General features: G+C 43.4%; 1 protein-coding gene across 2 annotated transcripts in view; it reads left to right on the forward strand.

Annotated features, from left to right (window-relative positions):
- The window catches only part of SGSM1 (small G protein signaling modulator 1), a 1,300,548-nt gene that overhangs the window by 1,223,600 nt on the left and 50,161 nt on the right, over nt 1–26,787 (forward strand). For both annotated transcript variants that reach the window (XM_085636109.1, XM_085636110.1), the window contains 2 exons: nt 14,933–15,057; nt 17,373–17,455. In XM_085636109.1, coding sequence (XP_085492235.1) covers nt 14,933–15,057; nt 17,373–17,455 — 208 coding nt within the window. The remainder of the gene's footprint in view (nt 1–14,932; nt 15,058–17,372; nt 17,456–26,787) is intronic.

The raw sequence follows: 26,787 nt of genomic DNA on the forward strand, positions 1-26,787 counted from the left end.
CATTTTTAATTGATTTCAGCCACTGTTGCCTTGGTATGATTTTGCATACTCCTTCACTGTGACAATTTGGGGTGGTTTATCTACAATGTCTTTAAAGTCCCCTTTTAAGTCTTATTTCACATTCCAGCAGATTCTACTCACAACTCCCTACATTCCACTTTCCAATTCAAGAATCCTAACATTTCGAAAGAATACACACCAGTAAGCCACACAGGTCTTTTGAATGCACAGGTTTCCACTGCTAGTATTTATCATCAAAGGGGATCAGTAAAGGTATAGTTGCAGCACAGACTTGGTCTTATGGTCAGAGCAGTCATTCATGAGAAATAGGCAGAGAAACTACATCACTGTAAAGCAGACTCTGAAGAGGTGAGTCTTTAGATGTTTCTAGAAGGAGAACAGGTTAGGATTTCAAGTTGATGGAGATTCTAATGAAACTTTGCAAGACGTTCTGGTTTTTGGTAGTATGTTGTATTCTTTTTCAATCATTAGTGCATTATTGAAGAAGATGTGCTATTGGAGGTCGGCTTTTGAAGGCACAGAGCCACTGCAAGCATATCCATCACATTCTGTAGCTCTCAGACATGAGTTGCAGTGGGGGCTTTAGGAGAAAGAGAAGGGACGATCAGAGAGAGTAAGGAAAGAATGAGCGAGAAAATAGATAGGTGAAAAGTGAAAATGAGCTGGAACGGAGAAAAGGGAGCGGTGATGGTGTGAACATTTTTACCAGGACTGTTTTTGATTCCTAATCTGGCTCGGGAGCAAGGCCGAACTAAACTAGAGGACAAATGAGTCTGTACTGAAGGGCTGGTCTGACTGGTCAATGTATGGGATAGATTTTTGGCTGTATGTGGGCTTGTTTTATGGTCTGCTGTGCTGGTATTTACTGTTGATTTCTCTGATATTACCCCAAACATTGCCTGCAGCAATCAAAAATTCTTGCAATCTCCCATGCCTTGCATACCACTTATACATATTGTCTTTTCAGGTTAAAAACTTATCTGATCTGCAAAGATGTGCCACATTTAGAACTATTGATGGCATTTTTAATTGATTTCAGCCACTGTTGCCTTGGTATGATTTTGCATACTCCTTCACTGTGACAATTTGGGGTGGTTTATCTACAATGTCTTTAAAGTCCCCTTTTAAGTCTTATTTCACATTCCAGCAGATTCTACTCACAACTCCCTACATTCCACTTTCCAATTCAAGAATCCTAACATTTCGAAAGAATACACACCAGTAAGCCACACAGGTCTTTTGAATGCACAGGTTTCCACTGCTAGTATTTATCATCAAAGGGGATCAGAAAAAAATAGTGAAAATATATCATCAATATCCTATCTACATGAATAAACAGATTGCTTCACAGGTCAGTGGGATAATATTAGCCTGCCATAGACTGAAAACATTCCCTGTTCCCCACTAAGTGAGTGGTACTTAAGTCTTGTGAAGTCACTTCCTATTATGGCATGCTGCATTACATGTTAACTTGCTAACTCGATCCCTCTACTCATTTTGTTCGGCTCGTGCCCACGGATAGGGTTTGCCGTGAGAAACTAGGTGCTGTCAGTGGGTTAACACAAAATGATGCCCCCCCCTTCAGAATGTGGTGAGTCCCCTAAGACTCCAGTACCACACAGATATTCATTGACATTGGCCTGAGGGCCCCAGAATTATGGGGGACCCCATGCACTGCAGGCTCTGTAGTGGCCTGTGTTCTGCCCCTATGTGCTGCTGGCTGTGTATAAAGTGGTGTTGTCTGTACGAGTGTGGTGTGAGAAAGGGTACTGCTTGACGGAATTGTGCTCAGTAGGTGTATGAAGGGGTGGTATGTGACATAAAGTGCTGTGAGATGCTTTGCTGTGTATGAAGGGATACTTTGATAGACTGGAGGTGGTGTTTGTGTCATTGTGAAACATGGTGTACCCTGTGTGCACATAAAGTGGTGTTGTGTAAGGGGTAGTACTCTTTACAATATGGGGGTGCTGTCTTTGTATAAAAGGGGGTGTTGTCTGTGAAGTGTATGGTTAAATAACGATGTCTAGGTAGCATGTTTTTCTGTGTGAATGTTGTTGCTGTGTGGCTGAAAAAGAGGTGCTGTTTGTAAGTGATGCTTAATGCGCATGCTTGTCGAGGTACCCTGTGCCTGAGGTTGGGACCTACTAGTTGAGAGGCACTGTTTCTGAAATAAACTGTAGTGAAAGTGCTCCTGTTTGCGGAATACAATATTGTTATAGACCTAGCTCTAATTGTGCCTTCTTAAGGAGTGCAGAGCCGATTACAGTACTTAAAATAAACTCTCTATCTATTGCATGGCGTACGAATAGTGACTTTGTGCTGAGTATCTAGTAGCATAGAAACCAAAATAAGGAGGACAAACACCAATAAAAAGTTAGGTGGAGATAATTGCAAATCTTAATGCCACCTATATAAAAAGAGATGTAGCGATCATCGAGAACTTAAGAGCTATGTGCTCACCAGTTTTCCTGGCACTTATTAAGTAAACACTCCCAGAGTCCTGTTGCCAGCTGTCTCTAAGACCCACCTTAAGAGTTGCTGCTGTACTCAGAATGCATGTTGGTAATATGAAAAGAACTGGCAGGCCCCCTATCCAAGATGGCAATCTGAGGTCAGTGGCTGTTGGACTATCTGACCTTGCCTGTAGAGGAAGGCCCTGGTGAATGTTACCCTGGGAGCCTCATCCTAAATTAATGCATATGTAATGCAGCCATTGCGGGGGAGGCAGATATGGTGGTGTTGTGGTCTCCTGCAGTGAACATGGTGGTGGTGCAGTGGAGCTGTGCTGATCTTGTATCTTCCAATCAGGAGAGAACATGGATCATACTGGAGCTCCAGAAAATGATTATGTGGGTGGCCGACCCTGGAGCTGTACTTGTGCAAATAACATACAACAGTAGAAAGATGAGGCTCACTAATGGGGCCAAATAGGATCCGAGTCAGAGAGATGATATGGGTTTCTCCTATATGGAGAGGGGCCTCGGACACCACCCTAGCTACAGCTAAAAGAAGGCACACCAGCCATACATGCCAAGCAACAATGGCCTGGGACAAGCCTGGGGACATTGTGCACGGACACATTTCCATCTTGGAGGACTACTTTACTAACTTGCCACTCAAAGCCTGGAACAGAGGATTGCCATTAACTGAAGGAGAAGTATGACGTTTCCATTTTAAAGGAGGCAATGGAGATAATGCTTGTCAAGGTGGTCCCGTAACTGCTGTGACAAAATCTACGGACTCTCATAATCTTCCTAATGCCTACTCACACTAAAACAGAAGAAGTTAGTTAATGAAGAGTAAGCAATACAGCACAATCTGCAAATAGTTACATGCATGGGAGCAGATGATTCTTAGCATATTACACAAATACCCAACAGAAACACGCTGTCTCATGGTAGAACACACTGTTTATTGAGCGAGGCATGGCTCACATGTCCACACAGGCAGGGTCCTTTTCATTGGCAGGCCCTCAATGTTTGTTTGGTTCCACTCATAAACAAGGAAAAGCATTAAGCTTTTGCTGCACAACCTCACAACCTGGGTCGATGGCTCTCTAAGGATATAACAGCCTGAGGAGAGCTTAAGTAATATAACTGACACTCTGCAGCACCTTGAGGCCAGATATTTCTCATGGAAACCCAATCATATTATTCACCTGAGAAATGTTTGAACCTTGAAAAATGTGAAGAAAGTGGCTTTAAGCCCTGATTATTTATAGGCATGCACGAGCCGATTGAAAGGAGGACTCATAAAGCCTGTTTAGAGAGCTGAGAAATAGGCTTGAGAAAATAAATTAGCCTGATAGATGCATGAAGCTACATTGGATTATACTTTCTGTTGGAAAGTTTTTGTTACAGATTCTTAACCCTATGAATATTTTTCCAGTTGTTAGACTAGTCCACAAAGGTTTACACAAGCAATAGCTGTCCAGCATTGCCAGGTGATGCCATGTGACTTCAGTTACGACTCCACTCACTGAACATGATGACATCGGAGTATATTAGGTGCCAATCTGTTTACTGGCTTTAGTTCCTGTTTTTCCAAACCTCATTTCACATTAATCTAAGCACTCTTACTGCATTGCCAGTTAAATTCCTCAGCATTTTGTTGGTGACAAGTTCAAATGTCTTCCCCAAAATCTTAGGGATTCTATCATTTTAAAGATGACTTAAACCATGTTCTTGTTGGACCCACAGGACTTCTGCATGTTGTGATTGGTCTAGAAACATGATGTTGAGCTCTGCAATTCCTGCGCTTCAATGCATGCAGAAGCCTTCAGGAAGTGATAACCCTTCACTTTCAAGTAAGTCTCCTGACAAGGAAAAATCTCTACAACTTTCGTCCCATAAAAACACAAAAATAACAAGATAGGAAGAAATCATCTTTAACTTAAAGAAAAAATATTCCTGCTCTTGGGACAGTTCGGAGTATCAATGTTCCTCAATATTTTCTGTATTCTGACATGTGCGGATGCCATGCTTACACAGTCTTCGGTTCCAGCACATAAGAAAATGACAAAACCTGCCAAGGTACCCTCTCTCATTCAGTTTGTGCCTTCTTCAGTGCCTACTAAAATGCTGTCCTCGTAGTCAACTACACCAATGCCTTCAAAGTCGCCTGACATTATCCATGTAGTGAAGGAGGAAGTAAAGGAATGTGGGTGGACCACTCAATTCTTGTTTTGGGTCGTCATTGCAACCATTCCTAGGTGTAGACTAACAGAGTCATATATGCCTCTAGGCTGCGCTATGTTGCCCATATGTGTGGCCTGGAGATACATGGTCACTGAGTTACTGTCTGAGCAGCATCAGCATTTAAATGTGCTGGAGCTTTGGGCTGCCAACCTTGCCATGAAGACATTTATTCCTTTAATCTCGGGGAGTACCTTTCAGATTCTGTCGAGCACCAACACACCATCCATTATTTGAACAGAAAGAGCAGTGTGTAGTCAGCCTGTAGGAGTGGGTGCAATAGCAGGGCATTTTCCGAGTAACGGCTTGTCTTGTAGGTTCCCCTGCATTGAGGGCCGTGAGCGGAAACAACATCTTAAAGTGACAGAGGTGATTTTCTGCAGATTGCTCTGTCCATACGTGTGCCTCTTCACCATGACACAAAGCAGTAAGTATATTCCGTTTTGTGCCATATACTTCCCTTTGAATGGTTCCTGGGAGATGTTTTCAGATTCTACAGCCTCAGGGTTTGTTGTACATGTTTCCGCCAGTTCCGCTTCTGCTGAAACTCCTGCTCACATTTTGGAAGGATCAGGCATTGCACATCCTGATTGCCCCAGACTTGGCAAGGAGTATCTCATAAGCCGAGCTGTTGGCACTCTGTATTTGACTACCTCTTCTTCCCATGAACATGGTGTACTGCTGTTGCAACCGGATGGCCAGGTCCTCTCTCCATCACCAAATGCTGCAACTGTATATGTTGACAATGAGTGGTGTCAGCCAGAGTCCTTTGTATTTCAGATGAAGGGGCAGACATTACCTTGGTTCACAGGTAATCCTCTGCGAAATCCATTTCCGCGGGTCACTGGAGACATTTGTTACGTTTTGTGCTTGGCGGAAGCTCTTTTTAAATCCTGTCTTGAGATTTGGGTTGTCTTTTACACAGCAGATGTTGACAGGGGCTACAGTTAAGGGCTATTTGGCTGCCCTGACTTCCTTCATGTGTTCCTTTCCAGCAGCTTTTTTTAGATGGCCATTAGTGACACATTTTCCAATAGGTCTACTTTACTTGTTTACTTTTATGCTAATCAAATGTTTTCAGTGGGATATGTCCGATGAGGTGTGGGAACGATGCCTCAAGTCGAGGCCCCGCTCCCGCACTCTGCCTGCGAAGCCTGAGCCTGGGTCTGTCCCACGCCTCCCTGATTTTCCAACACAATTTAGGGCGTTTTATGAGGCCATGCACCTGCTATTTGGGTGGCCTGACCCCTCTGAGAGCCTTTGGGCTCCACTTGTCTTGGAGGTGCCCTGAGTGGAACTCCTCCGGCAGGTTCTTCCTCTGTGCCAGTCAGGCCCTCTGGATCTGTTCCTGGATCCAGACAGATTCTGGTCGCGATTCCATGAATTGACCAGTATTTGTCCCAGTGTCCCAATGCCTGCCTCCATCAAACCCATATTAATTCCCAAGTCCGATACGGAGTTGGACTGGCTTCGCCTGATGTGGACACTGGCGCCGACTGGACCTCAACGACCATCTGGGTCAGAGACTGTGCCTCTGAGGATCCTTATAGCTACCCTGATCTCCATGAAGAAAGTTTGGTCCAATTGATTGATGACAACTGATAAGAGGAGCTGGCTGGTGCCAGTGCCCTGGACATGTCCTAATGTGGTTACGAAGGAAGGGGCATACTTTGCTATGGTGGTGAGGAGGGCAGTTAGAGCTTTTCGAACTCCAGCTGCTGTCCATAGACGTCAAGACCAATGTCTTGACAAGGGTGTTTCAACCGGGGGTATCCCACACAGATCCCCTAGTGCCCTTTAATGAATTCTTCTCTGAATTCCTACTCGGGGCTTGTGCCAAGCTGTGCACAGGATGATTGCATGTCCCTACCATCCTGCTCCTGTTGAGCCAGCTTTCCTCACACAGCACCCACTCCTGAGAGCCTGGGTGTGTATGCCTCAACCTCCAAAATTGAATCCTTGTGCATTCCCTACACCGGATTGGGAATCCAAGAGGCTGGATACCTACAGCAAGAGGATTTTCACTTCCGTCAACTTCGCACTGCCTTTGGTGAACACTACGTCCCTCCTGGGGCGATATAGCCACACTCTGTGGAACTCAGTTGTACAAGTGCCACCTATGGTCTCAGTGGATGCCCGACCCATCCTGAACCAGGTTATTGCTGATGGCAGGGGCGCAGCACATTTTGCCATCAAATGTGGGCTGCACATGACCGACTCGCTGGACAGGGCCATTGCTTCATTGATGGCACTCTGCCGCAACACCTGCCTGAGATCATCTGGTTGTTTTGGGGTATCCCTTAGGAACATGCTCTTCAGTGGCACTCACCTTTTGGTAACAAGGCTGATTATGCACTTTAGTGCTTGCAGAGAAAGTAGAATCATCAACCGGTCCCTGGAGCTCGCCATGGCCCCATTTCAGCTGCACTCTTCCTTTCACTACAGTAGGGGCTACCAGCTGCCTCCTTTCTAGCAAAGCTACCAAGGCCAACAGGCTTCCCAGACTTTCTGCAGGCATGGCTCTCAAATGCCCTTTGGAATCCAAGCCCATATGTCCGAACAGCCCGCCGCCTCCCAGCAGCTGCAGCCTCCAAAGCTGTTTAGTGTGCCCTCACAGCAACACATGCACCCTGTTGGAGGCTGGGTCAAATACCACCTGCCCCAATGGCGAGCCATAACATCGGACAAGTGGGTGCTCCAAATTGTTGGCAGGGCTATGCCCTTCCACTCCTAGAAACCCTGCTGCTGCTTCCACCGTATCCAGCTGACTGAAGACCACCTCCCCATGCCGTGCCAGGAAGTGCAAGTTCTTTTGTTGATAGGAGCCATCAAGAGGGTTGCGGCATCAGAAGTAAGTCATGGTTGCTATTCCTTCTACGTTTTGGTGCTATCAAAGGACGGAGGACTCTGTCCTGTCCTAGATCTTAGTTTTCTCAATGCCCTCTAGAGGAAGGAGAAATTTAAGATGCTCACGTTCATCCATGTCTTGTGTGCCCTCGACCCTGGAGGCTGGATGGTAGCATTGGGCCTGCAGGACACCTATTTCCATGTTGCCGTTCTGCAGGCCCATTGGTGTTACCTATGTTCATGGTGGGCCAGGAGCATTTCCATTTTGCGGTGCTCCCCTTTGTCTCACCAGTGCCCCTAGTGTGTTAACGAAGGGGGTGGCAGTGGTGACAGCACATCTACGGAGGCCCGGAGTACCAGTCTTTCCCTACCTGGATGACTGGCTTCTGAATGAGGGCATGACAAAGGCAATCTCATCCTCAGACTAAGTCGAACCTTTTGCACTCACTAGGGTTCACTACAAAATGCCGAAGTCACACCTGACTTCTTCTCAGAAGCTTCCTTTTAACTGAACCATTCCGTATAGAGTGTAGTTCCACGCCTATCCTTGGGAATGGCAAATTAACGATATTCGGGCTACCATCCCAAATTTCAGCACCGATCCTGGATTTCGGTGACACTGACTCTGAGGCTGGTGGGTCCGATGGACTCCTGCATTCAGCTGTTAAAAAAACGCCAAATGGCATATGCAGGCTGTGCAGCGAGGTCTGAAGTCACAGTGGACGCAGCCCCAATTGTACTTCTCCGACCTGATCCAGATTTGAAGGAGACTACAAAAGATATGCAGTGATGGTTTCTGAACCGAAACTGGATAAGTGGCAAGCCCTTCTTCCTTCCCTACCCAGAGCTTATAGTAGTGACTGATGCATCATTCTGGGCTGGGTGGCCATCTGGGGAATGTGGAGATTGGAGGCTTCTGGTTTCCGGCAGAGACTTGGCTCCACATTAATCTTCTGGAGCTGAGGGTGAGGCGCTTAACATTGGAGGTTTTTGTGCCCTCCATTATAGGGAAGCTGGTCGAGGTGATAATGGACAACCCTACTGCCATATTGCAGCAATAAGGGCGAAGTGGGGCCGTGGATCCTGTGTCAGGAGGTTCTGGACATGGCTAGAATGCCAGGACATTTTCCTAGTCATGCAGCACCTGATGGGATTTCTAAATACCAGCACAGTCAAACTCATCCATGGATGCCTTGCGGACTGCGAAAGGCCTCTGGATCCAGCTATGGCTCAAGGTCAGGCCTCTTTCAGGACCAGGGATACCCATGGCTAGATCTATACACAATTGCTGAGAACGTGCACTGCCAACACTTCTGCACGCTGGAGTTTCCAAAACTGCTCTTGCTCAGGGATGCATCCCTACTAGACTTTAATACAGGACTCCTTTACACCTTCCGCCAAATACCTCTCCTCTCACCAGTTCTGAAAAAGATCAGAACCAACTGGGCTCTATTCATCCTGGTGGCTCCAGAATGGGCAAGGAGAGTATGTTATCCAGAACTTCTGCGCATGAGTATCTGTCCTCCAATCAGGCTGCCCGTCCTGCGCAGTCCTGTCGCAACAACATGGGAGGGTCCTGTACCTGAACCTGCACACCATCCACCTTCATGCTTGGAGATAGTTGAAGGTCTGTGACTTCCCTCCCGAATTCTGTGAGGTCATCTTTGCAGCCAGGCGTCCTTCAATAAAAACTGTCTATGCCTGCCGTTGGGACAATTTTGTTGAATGGTGTACTCGGAAACACATTGACCCACTTTATGCACCCTTGTGTTGTTGTTTGTTTTGTTCCTAAACCGGCAATGCCTTGCCCTGGGCACATTTTAGAGGTATGTTGCGGCCATCTTTTCTTTTTTGGGCTTGCTGGATCAAACTTCCTTGTTTAAATCACCGGTTGTGACACGTTTTTTTAAAGGTCTTCAACCGTACTATCTCCCACACATTTCGGTATGTCCCAATGGAATCTTAATTTAGTTTTAAGCTATTTGATGTGTTCTCCCTTTGAACCCATTCATAGCTGCCTTCTAAGACTTCTGACGATCAATACAGTCTACTTGTTGGCCATCACGTGGGCCGGGAGGGTCAGTGAGTTGCACCCTCCATACACCAGGTTCTTCCCAGACAAATTGGTTCTCTGAATCCGTGCCTCTTATTTGCCAAAGGTGGTGACACCTTTCCACGTCGACCAAAACATCACACTGCTGACTTTCTTTACTCCGCCACTCCTTTCAAAGGTGGAAGAGAGACTCCACTGTCTGGACCCTAAAAGGGCACCTTCCTTATATATTGATCGCACCAAAGATCAGTGGATGATCTATCAGCCTTTTGTTGGGTTTACTGGTCCAAAGAAAGGGAAAGCAGTGCTGAAAAAGAACAATTTCAGGTGGATTGTACTCTGCATCAGAATCTCCTATAAAGGCAATGTGTACGTCCAATCAATCGCAGATGACACCCACAACACAACCGTTTGACACCACATACCGTCACGCAGAAGTACTGCTCAACATTTTCTGGATTCAGTCTGACTGCTAGGGAATATTCAAAGGAAAATATTCTACAGCTAGATAGTCTCTAACAGATAAGGTGTTACCAAAGGCAAACAACTTGTTCTTCACTGTTATTGATATATATTCTCCACTTTGAAAATCTACCACATTGTTCCCTCATCGAGCAGTTATCCAATTAAAATTAAGTCTCTTGTCTCCTTTTGCTCCTTGAGCAAAATACTGGAAATTGGTGCAGCGATTTAACTCAAGCATCATTATTTGCTTCAAAACTGCCATCGTCCATAGAAGTAATGAAACGGGCATTGTTGAAGTATCAATCATAACCCCAAAAGCTTTCTAAAAGGAGCAGCATGTCTGCAAGGTATAATTCACCTACCAGAGGCATTCAGCAGTGTTGCTATAGAGGTCCTCTTTTCTATCCTAGTATCACATATGAGCACCCACTATAGCATCCTAACAATGTCATCTCATTTCAAAGAGAAAGCCATGCATATAGATTGAGATCTAAATTACCCCCTTTGTCTCTTGTGACATTCTGCATTATTCAGGACGGCAATTCTTTTTAGCAGTGAATTTCAGTTAATGCTTGTAATCTAAGATACTTATGCCTGCTAAAACGAAATTCTCAAACCCTCAGTCCAAACAGAAAATACAACTTTGCGTCTAAACGTCTTCAGCTGATAACATGCTTCTTCTTAGTGGAAACCTTATTTTCCACCATCATCTTGAAAGTGAACCCATGAAAAATGGAGTTGGCACTCTTTTCCTGAGATTTCTCAAAATACTATAGCCACTTGATGCACAGGCCTTAGGCAAGAATTCAGAATGCTTGAGATCTAAAAGAGTGATTTAGAATGAACGTGGAAACTATCCTTTTAGATATATGCACCAACAAGCTCCTGATGTCACTCAGATTCTCTCCTTTTAACCTTCAGTTCAGAACATACTTTAAACGTTATGTTTATCCAGATAGTATTTAAGCAAAAATTATTAAACTAGCGCTCTAACAATGTCACAAGTGTGTTATTGTAATTTCTGTAATGATTGTGCCACATGTTAGCAGTTTGGGTTAGGACCACACAATGGAAACATTATAGATTAATGGAAAAATAAATAAAATGTTCAAAATTATCTCCCTTCCTTAAGACCTTTGTTCCTATTTTTTATATGGCAATCATTGCTTCTTTCATGTTTCCTCACTCTGCTGATCTGTGTAGTCTCATGTATTTCTTTCATTGAAATCTTATTACATAGATCTTGGGAAGACTTAATTTCCTGTCTCATTTGGCCCTTTACACATTTGGGAACATACTTGAGCAAGAACTTATACATAAAAGTTTCTGTATGTTTTTTAAGGGCAGGAGTCAATGGGCAATGAAAGGCCTTGAAAGTAGGAGGGTATTGAGTTATTTTCTGAAGGTACAATATGAAGGTGCTCAGGCAGCAAGAATGTCATACAAGGCAGTGGGCGAAAGAGAATGCTTGTGTGCTCCTTTTCTGCTTTTGACACTCATAGGATCATTTGGTGCTTCAAATGGTTAGATTACAGCTGGATTTCTTTTCTGTCAGAACAGGACAAAGTCACAGGTTCAGGCCAACCGCGATGGATTGCAGGCTAACTACAGGGGCCCAGTTAAGCCCTCTGAACAAGTGTGAATTAAATTCTGGTTGTGAAACATTGTGAGGTCCTGCTTCAAGGATGCGTCACGCAGCAGAGGCAATGCAAGGTCCGGGTCGGAAATGCGTCACACAGCATAGGGTTTCGTGGAGCTGCAATGCAAGGTCCTGCGTTGCAGTCAAGGAGGCCGTCGTAGCTTGCCATGTGAAGTCGCAGCAGCTTGGTACATCCAGGAGTTCAGCCCAACCAAACCATAGGAACTCTCCAAATGGAGCGAATTTACCATGCCACAACACACTCAAAGGGGCCTGCAGATCTCATAAACACGTCACCACAGTGAAGTCAGGCTACTATTCAACGATGCTAAAGATGGAATCCGGGATCATGCTACCCTGCTCATAGTAAATAGTCTTCGGTTGCACATCCATTTTTAGGTCTCGCCTAGCGTTGCAGCGCGAATGCGCTGTCATCGCTTTGCGAGGCATGCAGTATATACTGTAGTGTGGAAGCTTCGTGGAAGCTCCGCCCACTCTCTGCCCATTGGCCTTTGTCTTGAATGCTGCCTTCCGATTGGTTTGAGGCTTGTTAGTCCCTCCTCATTCATCATTTGTATCCTTCCACAGCTATTGGCCCCTTTACTCCTGACACTATTTTCTTTTAGGTCTCGTCTAGCGTTGCAGCGCGAATGCGCTGCCATCGCTCTACAAGACATGCAGTATATACTGTAGTGTGGAAGCTTCGTGGAAGCTCCGCCCACTCTCTATCCATTGACTTTTGTCTTAAATGCTGCATTCCGATTGGTTTGAGGCTAACACTATTTTCTTCCCTGTCTCCCCACCCCACTGCCCCCTCCCTCAGTCTATGACTTCTCACCCTCCCCCGCCCTACCACTCCCGTTCGTGTTTTCTTGCCTGCCGGCACTTCCGTTTTCATCTTTATTATTGCCACTTTAAAATATGCGAGTTTAAGATGCTTGCTGTACAAAAACTTCTCGTGTTTAATGAACTAGATTTTAATGTTACTCTAAAGTATAATAAGACTCTAGGCAACATTCGGGGTATGAATGGCAACTGACGCCTCTTAGCTCACAAATGGCATTGTTGTCGGGCGAGAGGAGCGGCAGTGTTTTAACTTAAAACGAGCACTTTTAATAACTTCTTCTCAATTCAGTGCTATAATCTTGTGTACTGAGGTGACGCGCTAAAGAAATGCACTTTTTTGAATTCTAAAGAGACATAATCACACATTTGCATCATGTTTACTGTCTGATTAACATGCCGATCATTTTCACGTCTCGCCCACTGGCTCGTATACGCTTGGCTTGTCTCCGGCTGGCTCGCGCATCTCTAACAAAGAGAGATGAATGGATACATGACAGTGAGCCCGGTAGATGGTAGAGAAATAGACTGGTGCAGACAAACAGACAAAGTCAGTCTCCATTGCCTCACGTCAGAATCATCACTTTCAATAACCTGGAAATCTGCCGGCAACTCCCGCATGCCCCAACCTCATCCCCCTCACCTATTCTTAGCAAAAGCGGCAGATTCTGAGCTGTGCCCTGCTGGTGCAGAGGAGCACGGCAGAGTCTGTAGAAGCGCTGGGATCCCTAGCCTCTCCGGGCGGGCACCTAAGCCTTCCGGGTGCCTTCACACTCAGGATAAATGAATACATTTTGTTCTGTGCTTTAGTCGCCCTTCTGTGAGCACTGTCTGGTAGATGAAGCCCTGTGTTAATAAACACATTCAGAGAGGTGGTTGTGTACAAACAAACAGCCACAATACCGTACTTTTTGAACGTGTAGTTAAATACCTGCTCATTGAGTACCTCATTGGCTGATCATTCCATGGCACTACCAAAATTACATTTGGACACATTTGCTCAACTGTAAAACACTCCCTTCTATGAGTCATTTAACAACTCGTGGCTTTGGGGTTAGGTAACCTACTTTGGATGCTGTGTAAAGAGTTAATACAAAAAATAATGCAATGAAACTAAGCAACCAGTACTGTCTAAAACACTGTGAAAACTGACACGCATTCTGGCATTTTGTTTAGTTAATGTCGATTTTCTCATAGATGCGAGTAAAGTACTCTTAATATCTTAATGAAATCTGCACACTTTTAACTAATAGCACAGGGCGACCTTTGACAACTAGGCAATGAATACATTTTCATGTACCCCTCAAGCCCCCCTGCCCCCACCCCCTTGGTAAACTTCATTGCCTCCTAGTGTTTGAGGGATAACCAAGATGCAGGAGAGTGAGTCAAATAGTCTAGAAAATGAAAGAGAAGCCGGGATTCGGATTCACATGCTCCGATCCCGATTGTGTTGGTTAGTCTGTAAGCACTACTTTTATTTTATTAATGAGTTTCGCATTAGTAAAGCACCACGGTGCGCTTGTGTGGCGACACTTCCCCCATGAGGTACGTGCAAAGCAATTGTTGACACAATCCACACTTTGTGTCTTTTTCAATATATTTATTACGAAGTGCAGGACCTTTCCAAGGGATTTTGCACAGTACATACATTCACTCCAAAAATAAAACGTGTAGATAAAAAACATTGCCATTTACAATGTCAATAGCTCTAACTCACAAATGTGAGACCTATTTGCATTGCAATTGCTTGTTTAAATTCCTATCCATAGTATTAAGGCTACACACATTCATAAATTTTGTATTCTGACAGAAAAGAAATCCAGCTGTAATCTAACCATTTGAAGCACCAACTGATCCTATGAGTGTCAAAAGCAGAAAAGGAGCACGCAAGCATTCTCTTTTGCCCACTGCCCTGTATGACATTCTTGCTGCCTGAGCACCTTCACATTGTACCTTCAAAAAAGAACTCCATACCCTCCTACTTTCAAGGCCTCTCATTGCCCGCTGACTCCTGCCCTTAAAAAAATAAAGAAACAGCTGTGATTTTGTGCTCTTGGGACAGAACGTCTCTAATGTTAATTGTAACATGTAATCCTGAGGTCCTCTTTCTATAACCTTCATTTTTGTATGTTTCTCCTTTTTTAAATGGCTTGCATACGTAACTTAGTGATGCGGCATTGATTGCCAAATTCTTTGTAAAACACAAATGACTCTAGCATGTTGAAATGTATTGTTGTATTCATAAACTCCCAGTGATAAAGCTACTTGCTTCAGAAATTCTTAAAATATGTTTAGTTAACTTTTAAGTTGAAAATACATTACTAGATTTATTTCTAAAGTTGTGTTCTTACCTTTACTCTGTCTGTTTAGCAAGAAGTGTTGGACTTGTATACCATAAATTTGCATCGAATTGAGAAAGATGTTCAGCGGTGTGACAGAAATTATTGGTATTTCACTCCTGCCAATCTAGAAAAGCTGCGTAACATCATGTGCAGGTACATTGTGACATCTAGTATCATCTGGGGTCTGTGTATGTTTTTGTAGGAATTTGTGATCATTGCATAGCAGTTACATCTGGTATTGCTAAGTAACCTTTAATAATTGAGCTACCCAAGGCTCATTCTTAAGTGATGAGATGTGATACTGAGGATTTTTACAAAGTAAAATCTGTCCTTTTTTATTTTCTCAGTGATTGAGTGTAGACCAAATGGGCTTTGCTTACAACATGAATTGCTAGCCTGATCCACATTTGGAGCCATTTATAAGGCACAACTACCAGCATTTCCATTCTGTCTGTTTTATACTGTAACCAGTTTTGTTTCTCTTGTGCTGCATTCTCAGGCAGCAAAATAATGCATCTTTTGTATTTGTGTTCAGTGTATTGGACTGGAAATATTCTGGAAATCATTGCACTGTTAAATTTACTGTGAATGATCCCTCTTAAGCATCAGGATCCCTATACAAACCGTCATGGCTAAGACTACCTAGTCTTAGAGATTACTGAATGAGTTGGCATAATAGGCAAAGAATCAGTACCTTGTAACAAGCGTTCAGATGGGTGCTACTGTTTCTAGGACGTCCAAACAAAGGGCACTTTACCGTACAAAAATAAAAATAATAGCTTATTCTTATATACAAAGGATGATTTGTAGGATACCGTTTTTTTTATCCTCAGAAGATGCAATTGAAATGTTGTTGACGGTTTGTTCAAGGTTCAGTCTATGAAGCCCTTGTAATCTGTGATATTAGAGTTTTAAACATTTTATTTTATACTTTTGCATAATAACATATATGTATTACAACATGTAAACTTTTCAGCTGTGACTCCACTCGATTCCCCTCATCGGCGTATCTGTACAGTTATCACTCTGGGTATCTCCAACTCCCCACAGTTTCCTCTTGTGTAGTCTCTTTTTGTACTCCCAGTGTACTCATTTTCAAGAAGACCCTTCCCAAGTCCGTGGATGTACCTTGTTAGGCCACACCTGCCCCCATGAAATTATTCATGAAAGGCTCATGTGTGCCCAAGTGGTGGAATAGTCCCTTAAGGTGTACCAGTTGTGGACCACTAAGGCTCATCAACTGTCCTGCCTCTTTAAATGTCGTCACTATGGCTCCCCAGACCTCCAGGTTTTCCGCCACTTTCTCATCTCTTCTGGAGAGCCTGATATACCCTTTGAGTAGTGCTCCTTCAACAGTATCTTTTATCCATTTACTAATCTCTGGTACCCTGGTCCCCAGCCACCCCTTGGCTACTCCCTACTTCGCTAGGAGAAGGGCAAGCTGAAGAGATGTATATATGTGATAGAGGCTTCTAGCTGCAGATTCCTTACCTTTGAATTCCCCAGGCGCCAGGCTAGACCTGAAAACATTTGCATGAGCAGTACCCCTGCGCGCTGTCTAGTGGCTCAATTCAGCTCCATGTGACATCGTCAGCGTCGGTTATGAAGCTGCGGTTACCTATATAGGCACCACCCAGGCTCACAGACATCAGTTTTTTTTTTTTCCGTGACAGTAAAGTGCTGATCCGGAGAAAAGCGCTGATCCAGTTAAGAGTTACCCCTCAGTCTCTTTTTGAGGAGGTTTTTATTTACTTTTTGTCGAATAAAAGTTTTTGTGTGTCACGGTATGTCTTCTAGAATGACAGGGTTTAAACCGTGTGACACCTGTGACCGCACCAGGTCAGTAATTGACTCCCACCTCGTCTGTCTCTGGTGTCTCAAGCACAACCACAAATTGAAGTCGTGCTCGGACTGTCAGGCCATGGCTCCGAAGGCTTTGCGGGAGCGACCTTTGAAGCTCCTTGCAACTTAGCAGTCGACACCGGCCACCGAGACTCCGTGGAGATCCCGGTCCCATTCGATGAAGAGGTGGTCGCTGGACCGCTCCCGGAGCCCCAAGTCCTCTTCCTCCCACTCATGGTTTTCAGAACATTCGAGGAAGAGGCACAAGAAAAAGAAGTCCAAGCAGACTTAATCTTCAACTTGGCTGTCGATGAATGAGATAATTAGCACCAACACTCTAGGCACGCTGTTTATTGTGGATAATGTCGTATGTTTTTGCAATCATTTCATAATTTTAGGATCAAAAGTTAGATTGCTTCAGGTCTACCCAGATGAAGACAACCAACTTTATGTTAAAACCTTAATGTTAAAACATGTAGTGTGTCACAGTGGGTGGCTTGTTTAGCTAAACATTTGCAATGCATGATGACACACATCTTTCATACTGAATGTTCGAGAGGTCCACTTCTTTAGCTTTTCTCAGTTTAAAAAGGTTAACACTGAATTATTGTGTTTGTACATTTCAGTTACGTCTGGCAGCATATTGAGATCGGCTATGTTCAAGGGATGTGTGATCTCCTTGCACCTCTTTTAGTGATATTAGACGATGGTAAGTGATTTTTCTGTATTTTACGTTTATACCGAAGTCTAAAATAATAGTGTGTAATAGCAGCATTTTCAAATGCTAAATAATTACCTTGTGTACTAATCTTGCCATATTACACATTTGTTCAATGAATAATTAGTCAGAGTATGTAGATTACTGGAACAATTTGTACTGGCATTTATGGATTACTTAGATTGCACTTATAAAAACACAATATTACACAGACAACTAAACCTAGATTTGGACTTTCCCACGTCTGCAAAATGTCATTTTTGCACTGGTCAGTTGGTTTAAATGCCTTTTCTGAAATTGTCAGGTGGTTCAAATATTGATGCAAAATTGCACCTGGTCTAATTATGCCTGGGCAGAGTTGCAGCATTGCAATCTAAGTAATCCTGTCCAAGGAGTCAACACTGGGCTAGCCTTAACCCTTTTCTATGTTTGGCCTAGAGACCGATTTAGTTGTTGTGCCAGCCTCATATAATTAAAAAATAAATATATACATACAGAGAGAGTTTTTGGGTCCGCTCTCTTAATGTATGGTCTTTTCAGCTGTCCTTCGTGTTTTTGCTTCCACATACCAGAGTCTACAATAAGGGAAAGGGCCAGCCTCCATGTTGCATTGGCTAACTGTGAGTGATGGAATTTTGTCTGACTGGCCAATAAATTACTATGCCAATGTGGTTATCTTTTTATTCTTTAGCCTTTTTACTTTGTATTTCTTTGAGTTACAGTAATTCAAAAACAGTAACACATTCTTTGTCTCTCTGATGTGCATTAAAACTATAAGGGTTTCCATACTTGTATGTAGAAATGACTGCTACAAAGCATTTTCTTGTTTGTTTTATTTTGTGTAATATGCTTGCAGCAAAAAAAACTTTAAAGATAACCATCACAACAGTTTGTCAAGACCAAATCCATTGGTTTTGCCAATGCTCGTTTTTGTTTCGAACTCAAAACCTATAAGTGGGTGTCAGTCACAAGAAGAGGTTCAACAGTATAAGTTTTGTGGGAACTTGCACTTTAGAGAGTTAAAAAGCTCTATGTTAAACAGATTGTCTTCTGAGGCCAACAAAATTAAATCTATTGGTTTGGGTAAAAGCTTAGCCCAGCTACTTTATGTCAGGTGAAATCTAAGGCTTTCTGCAGATTGTAGTCCTTAGAAAAGGAATTGGCAAAGTTGAGCAATTGTAAACTGTAAATTAAAGACAGCACGACCCGACTAAAGGTAGCACAACCCTTACTTAGTACTTTCTTCAAGCCTCACCACAACACTTGGTTGCCATGTGCCGGCAGTGTCACTCCTTTTGTACGTGATCAGGTTGAAGGGATATTCTTGGCTTTAATAAGTTGCTTCTGCAGCCCTTATTGCTCTTTGTCTGGCACCCTGTAGTTCACACTTACTAGATTTTTCCTACTGGTCTGCTAATTGATTGGGAGGCAGAAGTTCTACACACTGGGCTAAATTCTCAAATTGCATTTCACGTTACATAAAGTAGTACTACAGTAGTCCTACTTGTATACAACAAAATGCAGTTCACAAACATACTGCCAGAGAATTTTGCATCTCCTATCGTTTCTACACGGAGTTCTCTGCCACGGTGGTGGTGGTGATCTCAGCAAAGCTAGGTATACAAATTAGTAGTATTTGTGGGAGTGGCCTGGGAGTAGTGCACACATAGATAATATTTACTAATAAATGGGAGGGGTTTAAAGAAATTAAAGGAGGGGTTTGAGAGGGGCATGGTTATACCAATACACACACACACAAAAGAGTAAGACAATTACAATCGCAAAAATATATTTCAACAGTTCCTACAGCCCTAAAAATGTCAAACCAAGTGTAACTACATTCAGGCTCAGAGTAAGTCAAGCACCACATATGGCCAACCACCGATACAGGAACACACTCCCATTGAAAACAATGGAAGCAGGAATCAAAATAACATCCCATAGGAGCTAATGTTCAATAAATTAAATTAGTTCAACATTTTTAAATTATATGTTGAAGTGATGAAACAATTATACATAACTATTATAACAGTTTTTACATTTATTGCTAAACTTATTTTTCTTAAAATACATGATACCTTTTAAACGTTTTAAAATGTTTTAAAATATATAAATATATAACTTTTAATCATGTTTACAAAATAATGATAAATAAAAATGTTAGTGAGGGTTAGGGATTTCTTTTTATATTATTGTTAAAAAAAACTATACTTACAGATGTAATTTAAATATTTGAATTATGAACATTTAATTTGAGGAGTTAATGTGCTGTAAACCTTTATTATTTCCAGGTTAACAATAAATATTTTGTTGATTTCATTCACATTATGCATTAAAATATATATGTACACCTTGTACACATACACTCTATATTTTCTGATAGGGAGATCTCCATGGCTGTAGTCTCCTCCCTGGTGGCAAACATGTCCGAGAACTAGGCCGAAGGAAAAAATAAGTTGCCAAATTTCTTGTTAAAACTTTTCAGATTTAATTACACTATAGATTGTAGGAGGCTACACCCCCTCATTGAAGGGTTGGAGGCATCTAAATCAACCTAGGTATATGTCTCTCCAAGGAGATGGTGTATAGCAAAACAAAAAATGTACATTTACTTTTAGGTGTAGGAGTAAATATACACGTGACTAAATATACATGTGTATATTTGCCTTTGTGAGGCGGGCCCATAGAATTTGGGTTCAGATGTCTAAGTTGATGTCCTAGAGAACAGCATCTCTGCGATCTTAGCTAATTAGCATCTACATGAGAGAAGCAGCCTGCGTCGTTTTACAAATAGGTTAGTCAACACTTAGAAAGGATACTACTCAGCTCTCATATTCTTTGAAATGTGTAAATGCTTGCATGACTGGGCAAAAGGAGCAATTTGAACCTCTTTGTAAAATAGATGATTGGGAAAACTCCTTGCTAACATGAATTTAGTTTCACACATTTCATAACTAAATTAAGATATCATCTGACAATTGCTCACCTTCGAATTTTTCAGTTGAGAGATTGATTCACAAAATGCGATCAGCGGCTGTTAGAAATTGGGTCTCTAGTTGGCAGAGGTATGCACCCTCTCCAAGTAGGTACCACATATAGTAGTCTGGGTACATCAGATACATGCCTTAAATGAACCTGTGCTCACCCTCTGTTAGCTTGACACAGAGCAGTCAGGCATAACTTGAGAGGTAATGTGTAAAGTATTTGTGCAACTCTTCGAACAGTAACTCAGTGAAAACACCACAAAAAAACTCCACACCAATTTAAAAAACTAGATTAGGATTTTATAAATAAAACAAGACCAACACTAAATAGATCCAATGAGTAGAAGTTGAGATATGGATTTTAAAAGAATAAAAGTGTCAGTAGCGCTTAGAAGCAATGAGCGCCTATGGTGGTTAACTGGTCACCCTGGATCGGGGCAAAGTCAAGAGTTCAGGCCGCCCACGATGGAGCATGGGCCGGATATAGGAGCCACACAGACCTGCTGAACACAGTACCTTGATCATGGTTGCAATAGCGAGATGCTGGGTGCAGGTGATGCTTTGATTTTCTTAACTCAGTGGTGGCGATGCGTCAGTTCCGAAGATGATGCGCTGAGAGGCGTTTGTTCCATAGACGATATGCCGGGTTTCTCCACAAAGTCGAGGGGATGTGTTGATCTTCCCACACTGCAGTGGCGGTGATGCACTGGTTCCAATGTAGCAGTTAATTAAGGTGATGTGCTGGTTCCGAATGCGATGCGCTGATCCTGCTCCTGCAACAGGTTCAGTGTACTGGTTCTGCTACAACCTGACTGGAGATGCATCAAATTCACTGGAACAAGAACCTGAGTCTGCCTCCAGTGGACCAGGCACATGAGCAGGCAGTGAGACTTTGAAATCCCTCAGTCTCAGAAACAGGAGACTGGGTTCAAACAAGAGGCCAGTTATTCCTCAGCAGGGGCTGAGGGTAGCAAGCAGCAGGACAGCACAGTAGAAAAGCAGTTCTTCCAGTGCAGCAGTCCAGTGGAGTGACAGTCATTGTAGCAGCACAGCAGTCCTTCTTCCTGACAGAGTTTCTTTACAGATCCAGAAGTGTCTAATCTGGTAAACCCAATACTTATACCCAGTTGTGCCTATGAAGTGGGAGTGACTTCAAAGAAGGGTCTTTGAAGTGCATAGAGGTCCTTTCGTCTTAGCCCTGGCTTCTGGTTCACTACTAGGGGGTAATCAGCCCTTTGTGTAGGGCAGGACACTGCATATTCAGGTTTGTCAGCTTCTCCCTTCCATCCTGCCCAGAATGAGCCATTAGGATGTAGATGGGCACTCAAATACACCTAACCTTCCTTTGTGTTTGGCTGTATAGCGAGAATGCACAAAGTCAAGCATTCACCCTCCCCAGATGTGTATTAGAGACAGGCTGCAGGCCCACGGAGCTTTAAGAGCAGAGAAATGTTTACTTTCTAAAAATGGCATTTCTAAAATAGTAATTTTAAATCAAACTTTATCAGCAAAGAGGCTTTATCATTACCATTTCAATGACATTAAACATGACAGACCTACTCCTTCTAAATCAGGAATTACAGCTTATAAAGTTTAATAAGGAATTTCTAATGTTAACCTATGAGAAGAGTAGGCCTCACAGTGGTGAAAAACAAATGTGGGTGTTTTTCACTACCAGGACATGCAAAATTGAAAAGTACATGTCCTACCTTTTACTTACACATCATCCTTCCCTGTAGGCTACCTAGGGGTGGCATATGTGTAATAAAAGGGGAGTTTAAGACTTATGAATGAGTTTTAATCACCATGTCGACATGGCAGTAAAACTGCACCCACAGACTGTGCAGTGCCAGGAGGCCGGAGACATGTTAAAAAGGCCTCCCTGTGTGAGTGACACAATCAGTGCTGAAGCCCCACTAGTAGCATTTACTTTTCTTGCCTTGGGCGCAGGTAGTGCACTCTACTAGGAACTTGCAGATAAATTAAATATCCCAATTGTGGATAGACCAATGCAAACATGTTTAGGGTGGAAGCATGTGCACTTTAGCACTGGTCAACAGTGGTAAAGTGCTCAGAGGCCTAAGGCAAATCAGCAAAAAGTTCAGATAAGCAGTCAAAACATCTCGGGGAAGACCACCCTAAGGCTGACAGATCTAACAGTGGCTTTGTTGTAAAATATGTTTTCTACATTTGCGACTAATGAGAAACATTTGATTACATTTCTAACCATCTAACGGATGGGTCGCCAAGCCAAGTGCCTTTTAATAAGTAAAATGTATTTCAATGCACAGACTGGCAAGCCTGGCCTGTACCACACAAAACTCATTTTACTATTGCGGTGAAACATTAGTCCAATAAACAGATGTGCCTCAGGGTAAAATACTCAAGGCTCAGACCTCAGCAGACGTGTTCAAAATAAGAATCTGGAGTGCCTTGCAAATATATGTATATTTTCCCTGTGCTGCATTACTACAAATACTCACTAGATCAGATAAATAAATTAACGCTCCCTTTATTATGTCCCGGGCCTTAAAACATAGCCACTGTGTTGAAAGAATCGCATCAGTTGCCTGTGTAATTTGCGGTATATTTTTTCCATGAAGCCTTGTTTCCTTGTTGCCCAAAACGATATTGTGGATTCCATGTATTTGTATTTTCTTGATAAAAATACGGATTGATTGACCAATATCTTTATTGCAGCCGCAGCATGAATTTTGTGACGCCTACAAAGGCTCCCTCTTGCGGGTATGAATCCTTAATGGTTTGTAAATCAGCAGCATACGAATAGAATATAGTAAAGCCCTAGGGTAACCCTGTATGTGTGTGACTTCATCACAGACACATCCAAACCGATGTCTGAGTTCTCTTGCATTTGACTAAGATGTATGGGTCAATTCGTAAAGGTGTTGGCATACAGGTTTGTGCCCTAAAAATGTAATTTGTCAAGGCAAAATCCCATGCTTTGCAATATTGGGCTACTCGCCTCTCCTATGAAATTTGCTCATCCTGAAATTTGAGAGTATGTTGCAGTCAAATCTGGCACTGCTGGGGTCGTGATCGTCCCTGGTTTAATGGGTCCATTTGTAAAGGATGGTGAGTACCCATGAACCCGTGTGCTATTTGGCATCCAGCAGAGCAATTGGATGGTATTTACCCACCTTGAAAAGTCTTGGAGATGTACTTTTGTCACAAGCAGGAGTAAACGTGTTTTCAGGGTGGAAATGGGGACCAAAATTCTATACATGAAAAAGTTAGCTTATAATATATTGCAGGTGGAGCGACATTAAATATGCAGAAAATTCTAATATGAAAATAGTTGCACATTTGAGCACTCCTGGAATTGCAAAAGTAGAGACTCAGAAATGCAGTCCAACTTAACAGAAAACCATTACATTGCAAATGTCCATTAAAAACGGTTTGTAATCAGCTCCAAAATGTTCGGCAAATTATTGATACCCAGCACGGCACAAAATCAAACCCTTTTTACGCCATTATTGCCGGTTTGCTGTATTTATTAAACTGAACATTTCCTCTTTGCCCGCTAACCTGTAATACTGTGTAATTCTCTTTATACAAATGACAATTTGTTTAGCATGTTTCCACTGAATGGTTCATAGAAAGGGATAATGTTGGCATGGCAGTCATCCAAATGGAGAGATGAAGCATATTGTAGTTGATTTTGGAATTTGTTACAGCATTTTCAAGATGTGTTAGAAGCTAACTTTGTTAAACCTGATGCATTGGTCTGGTAGCTAAGTTCCTGACCCTGAAATGGTGGTGGTATTGGAAGTGATGGTGTGGTATTGTTGGTGATGTTGATTTATTTTGATGATAATTTGTATAGGTTTTATTCAAAGTTGGTGCACCAGACACATACGGTAGAGACCATATACTATAGCGATATCACATTTCACTACACTTAGGATTTGTAAAAGAATAAGCACCGACTCCCCTCCACCTCTCAAGTCCAGCCAGCATTCGACCTCTCAGACCCCAGTGTCCGCTCCCCCTTCCCCAGAGACCCTACTGCAGGTCTCACAATCATAAGACTGTATTTCCTCAGCTAGGGGATGATAAGGGTCTTCAACTCTCCGAAGTGTGATGCCACGGTGTTGACTCCAAGCAGCCCATATTTTGTAATGTTTGAGCGGCCAAACTCTCCGTGCTCTCACAACAATCTAGCCCATGTTTCTACCCTTCCAAGGATGGAGAGTCTTTGTCTTTCCAAACCCTGGTGATCTCCCTTTTTGCTACCACCAGACCCAGCCACAACCAGGCCAAGTGATATTGGTCAGTGTCTACCTGTCTGTAAGGTGAAGGAGAACCAGCTTGGGGTCCTAGGGCAGTACCCTACCCAACCCTTGTTCCAGGTAGGTTAGGATTCACTCACAGAAGGGGGCCAGTCCCCCACAAGACCAAATCATATGGAGAAAGTCACCCCGTTCAGATAGACAGTGCAGGCAGGTCGGTGTGGTCACCACCCCCATCTTCCACAGTCTCTCCCGGGGATAATAGAACCTGTGTAGGTTCTTCCACTGTATTAGGTGAACCTGCGTGGCAATAGCAGTCTCGTGGGGAAGGCACAGGCCTCTCTCCAATCATAGTCAGTCAGTTGTCCCTAGTCTTCCTCTCAGGCTTCTCACAACCAGTCAAAGGAGTAAGTTCTGTTAACCACAAGAGACCGATACATCAGCAAGATCTGGTGGTTGGGAAGTTTCTCCATGAGGATTTTGACCTAAAGTGTGCCATAATCCGGAATATCTGAGAGTCACTTGAGATAGTGGGTGAGGGCATGCCTTAGTTGCAGATAGCGGAAGAATTGTGAGCGATGCTCGTCATATTTCACCTGCAATTCCAGGAAGGATTTCAATGTGGAACCAGCATGGCATCTCTCAACTTAGAGATACCGGTAACATTCCAAGATTTGAAGTCACCCAGGGTCGTAACCTGTGGCAGGCGGGTCGCTTGCCACAATGTAGTTTTCTTCGTCAGGCATCCCACCCACCATAGGGCTCTACGAGTCTCCCTTCAAAGCTGGAGAGTCACATTTGTGGCTGCATGAAGGTGCTCTAGTGGAGCCCCCGCCTCCATACAGCAAATGCAAGAGGGGGATTTCCTGCATTACCCACCTCTCGGTGACAAGGCAGGGTCTGCCAAGTTGTTAAGCCACCATTCATTTATAAAAATAAGCTGATATGCCCTGTAGTGGGAGAATATATCTAGAGTTGCAATGCCCCCATTGTAAGGGTATTTATAACACTTAGACAGGGAAACCCTTGGGACATGGTGCCGGCACAGGAAGTCCTGCAGCAGAAAGTCCATTCTCTGGCAGACTGAGGTTGAGAGCTAAAAGGGATAGTTCTGCAGCTGGTACAGTAGACAGGGCAGAACATCCATTTTATACATTGCCAACCGCCCCAGGATGGACATTAGCACTGTCTTCCAGAAACTAAGATCTCGGGACACCCGGTCTAGGTGAGGCTTAATGTGTTCCCAAGTGTGGGAGGAATCGTCAGTCACATGCAAATAGTGGAAGTCTTCTTGATGAATGTGTATGCCAGTTGCCCAATCGTGCGTGGATGGGAGGCATGCCATGAGGTACACCGAGGATTTAGATTTGTTAATGGTAAGCCTGGAAGAAGTTTAAAAAATAACCAAGATCTGGGTTGGGCATCAGAGTGATTGTCCAGAAAAATTAGAACATCGTCAGGCATAGCGTGACCCTGTCTGAGACCCCCGACGCCCACTCCCAGTCCCTTACAAGGGCATCGCTCCTGCCTAGGGGCTCAATTGCAATCACAAACCGTAAGGGGTGATGGGGCGTCCCTGATTCACCCCTGACTATATTGGGCATTAGGCAGACAGCGAACCTCTCACCCTCACTCTCGCCTAGAGATTGGGATATAATAGCCTGTTTTAGGCGATAAAGCTAGTCCCAAGGTTACGTTTCTGCAGCAGGCAAATCTGGTAGTCCCAACGTACAGAATCAAACACCTTGTGGAAGTCCACTAGGAGGAATGCATGGGCTGTTGGTAGCCTATGAGCTAGTGCCAATGCGTTGTGCAGACGCCAGATGTTACACTGCGTGGCCGTTAGGCGTGAAGCCAGATTGATATATGAGCATCCTGTACACTGAGAGACCTTGAAGAGGTAGAAGAAAGTAGTTGAGCCGGGGAATGACCTTATGGGCCCCAGAGTAAAAGGTGTAATCCCATTTGGTGATGATGGTGGTGGTGAGTTATATTGGTAGTGGAGTGGTATTGATGATATTGATTTTGTTGGTTGTGGTATGGGTGCCGGAATACGTATTAATGCTGGTGGCATTTGTGGTGGCTGTAT

The sequence above is a fragment of the Triturus cristatus genome, chromosome 11 (genome assembly GCF_964204655.1).
Source record: "Triturus cristatus chromosome 11, aTriCri1.1, whole genome shotgun sequence".
Classification (NCBI taxonomy): domain Eukaryota; kingdom Metazoa; phylum Chordata; class Amphibia; order Caudata; family Salamandridae; genus Triturus; species Triturus cristatus.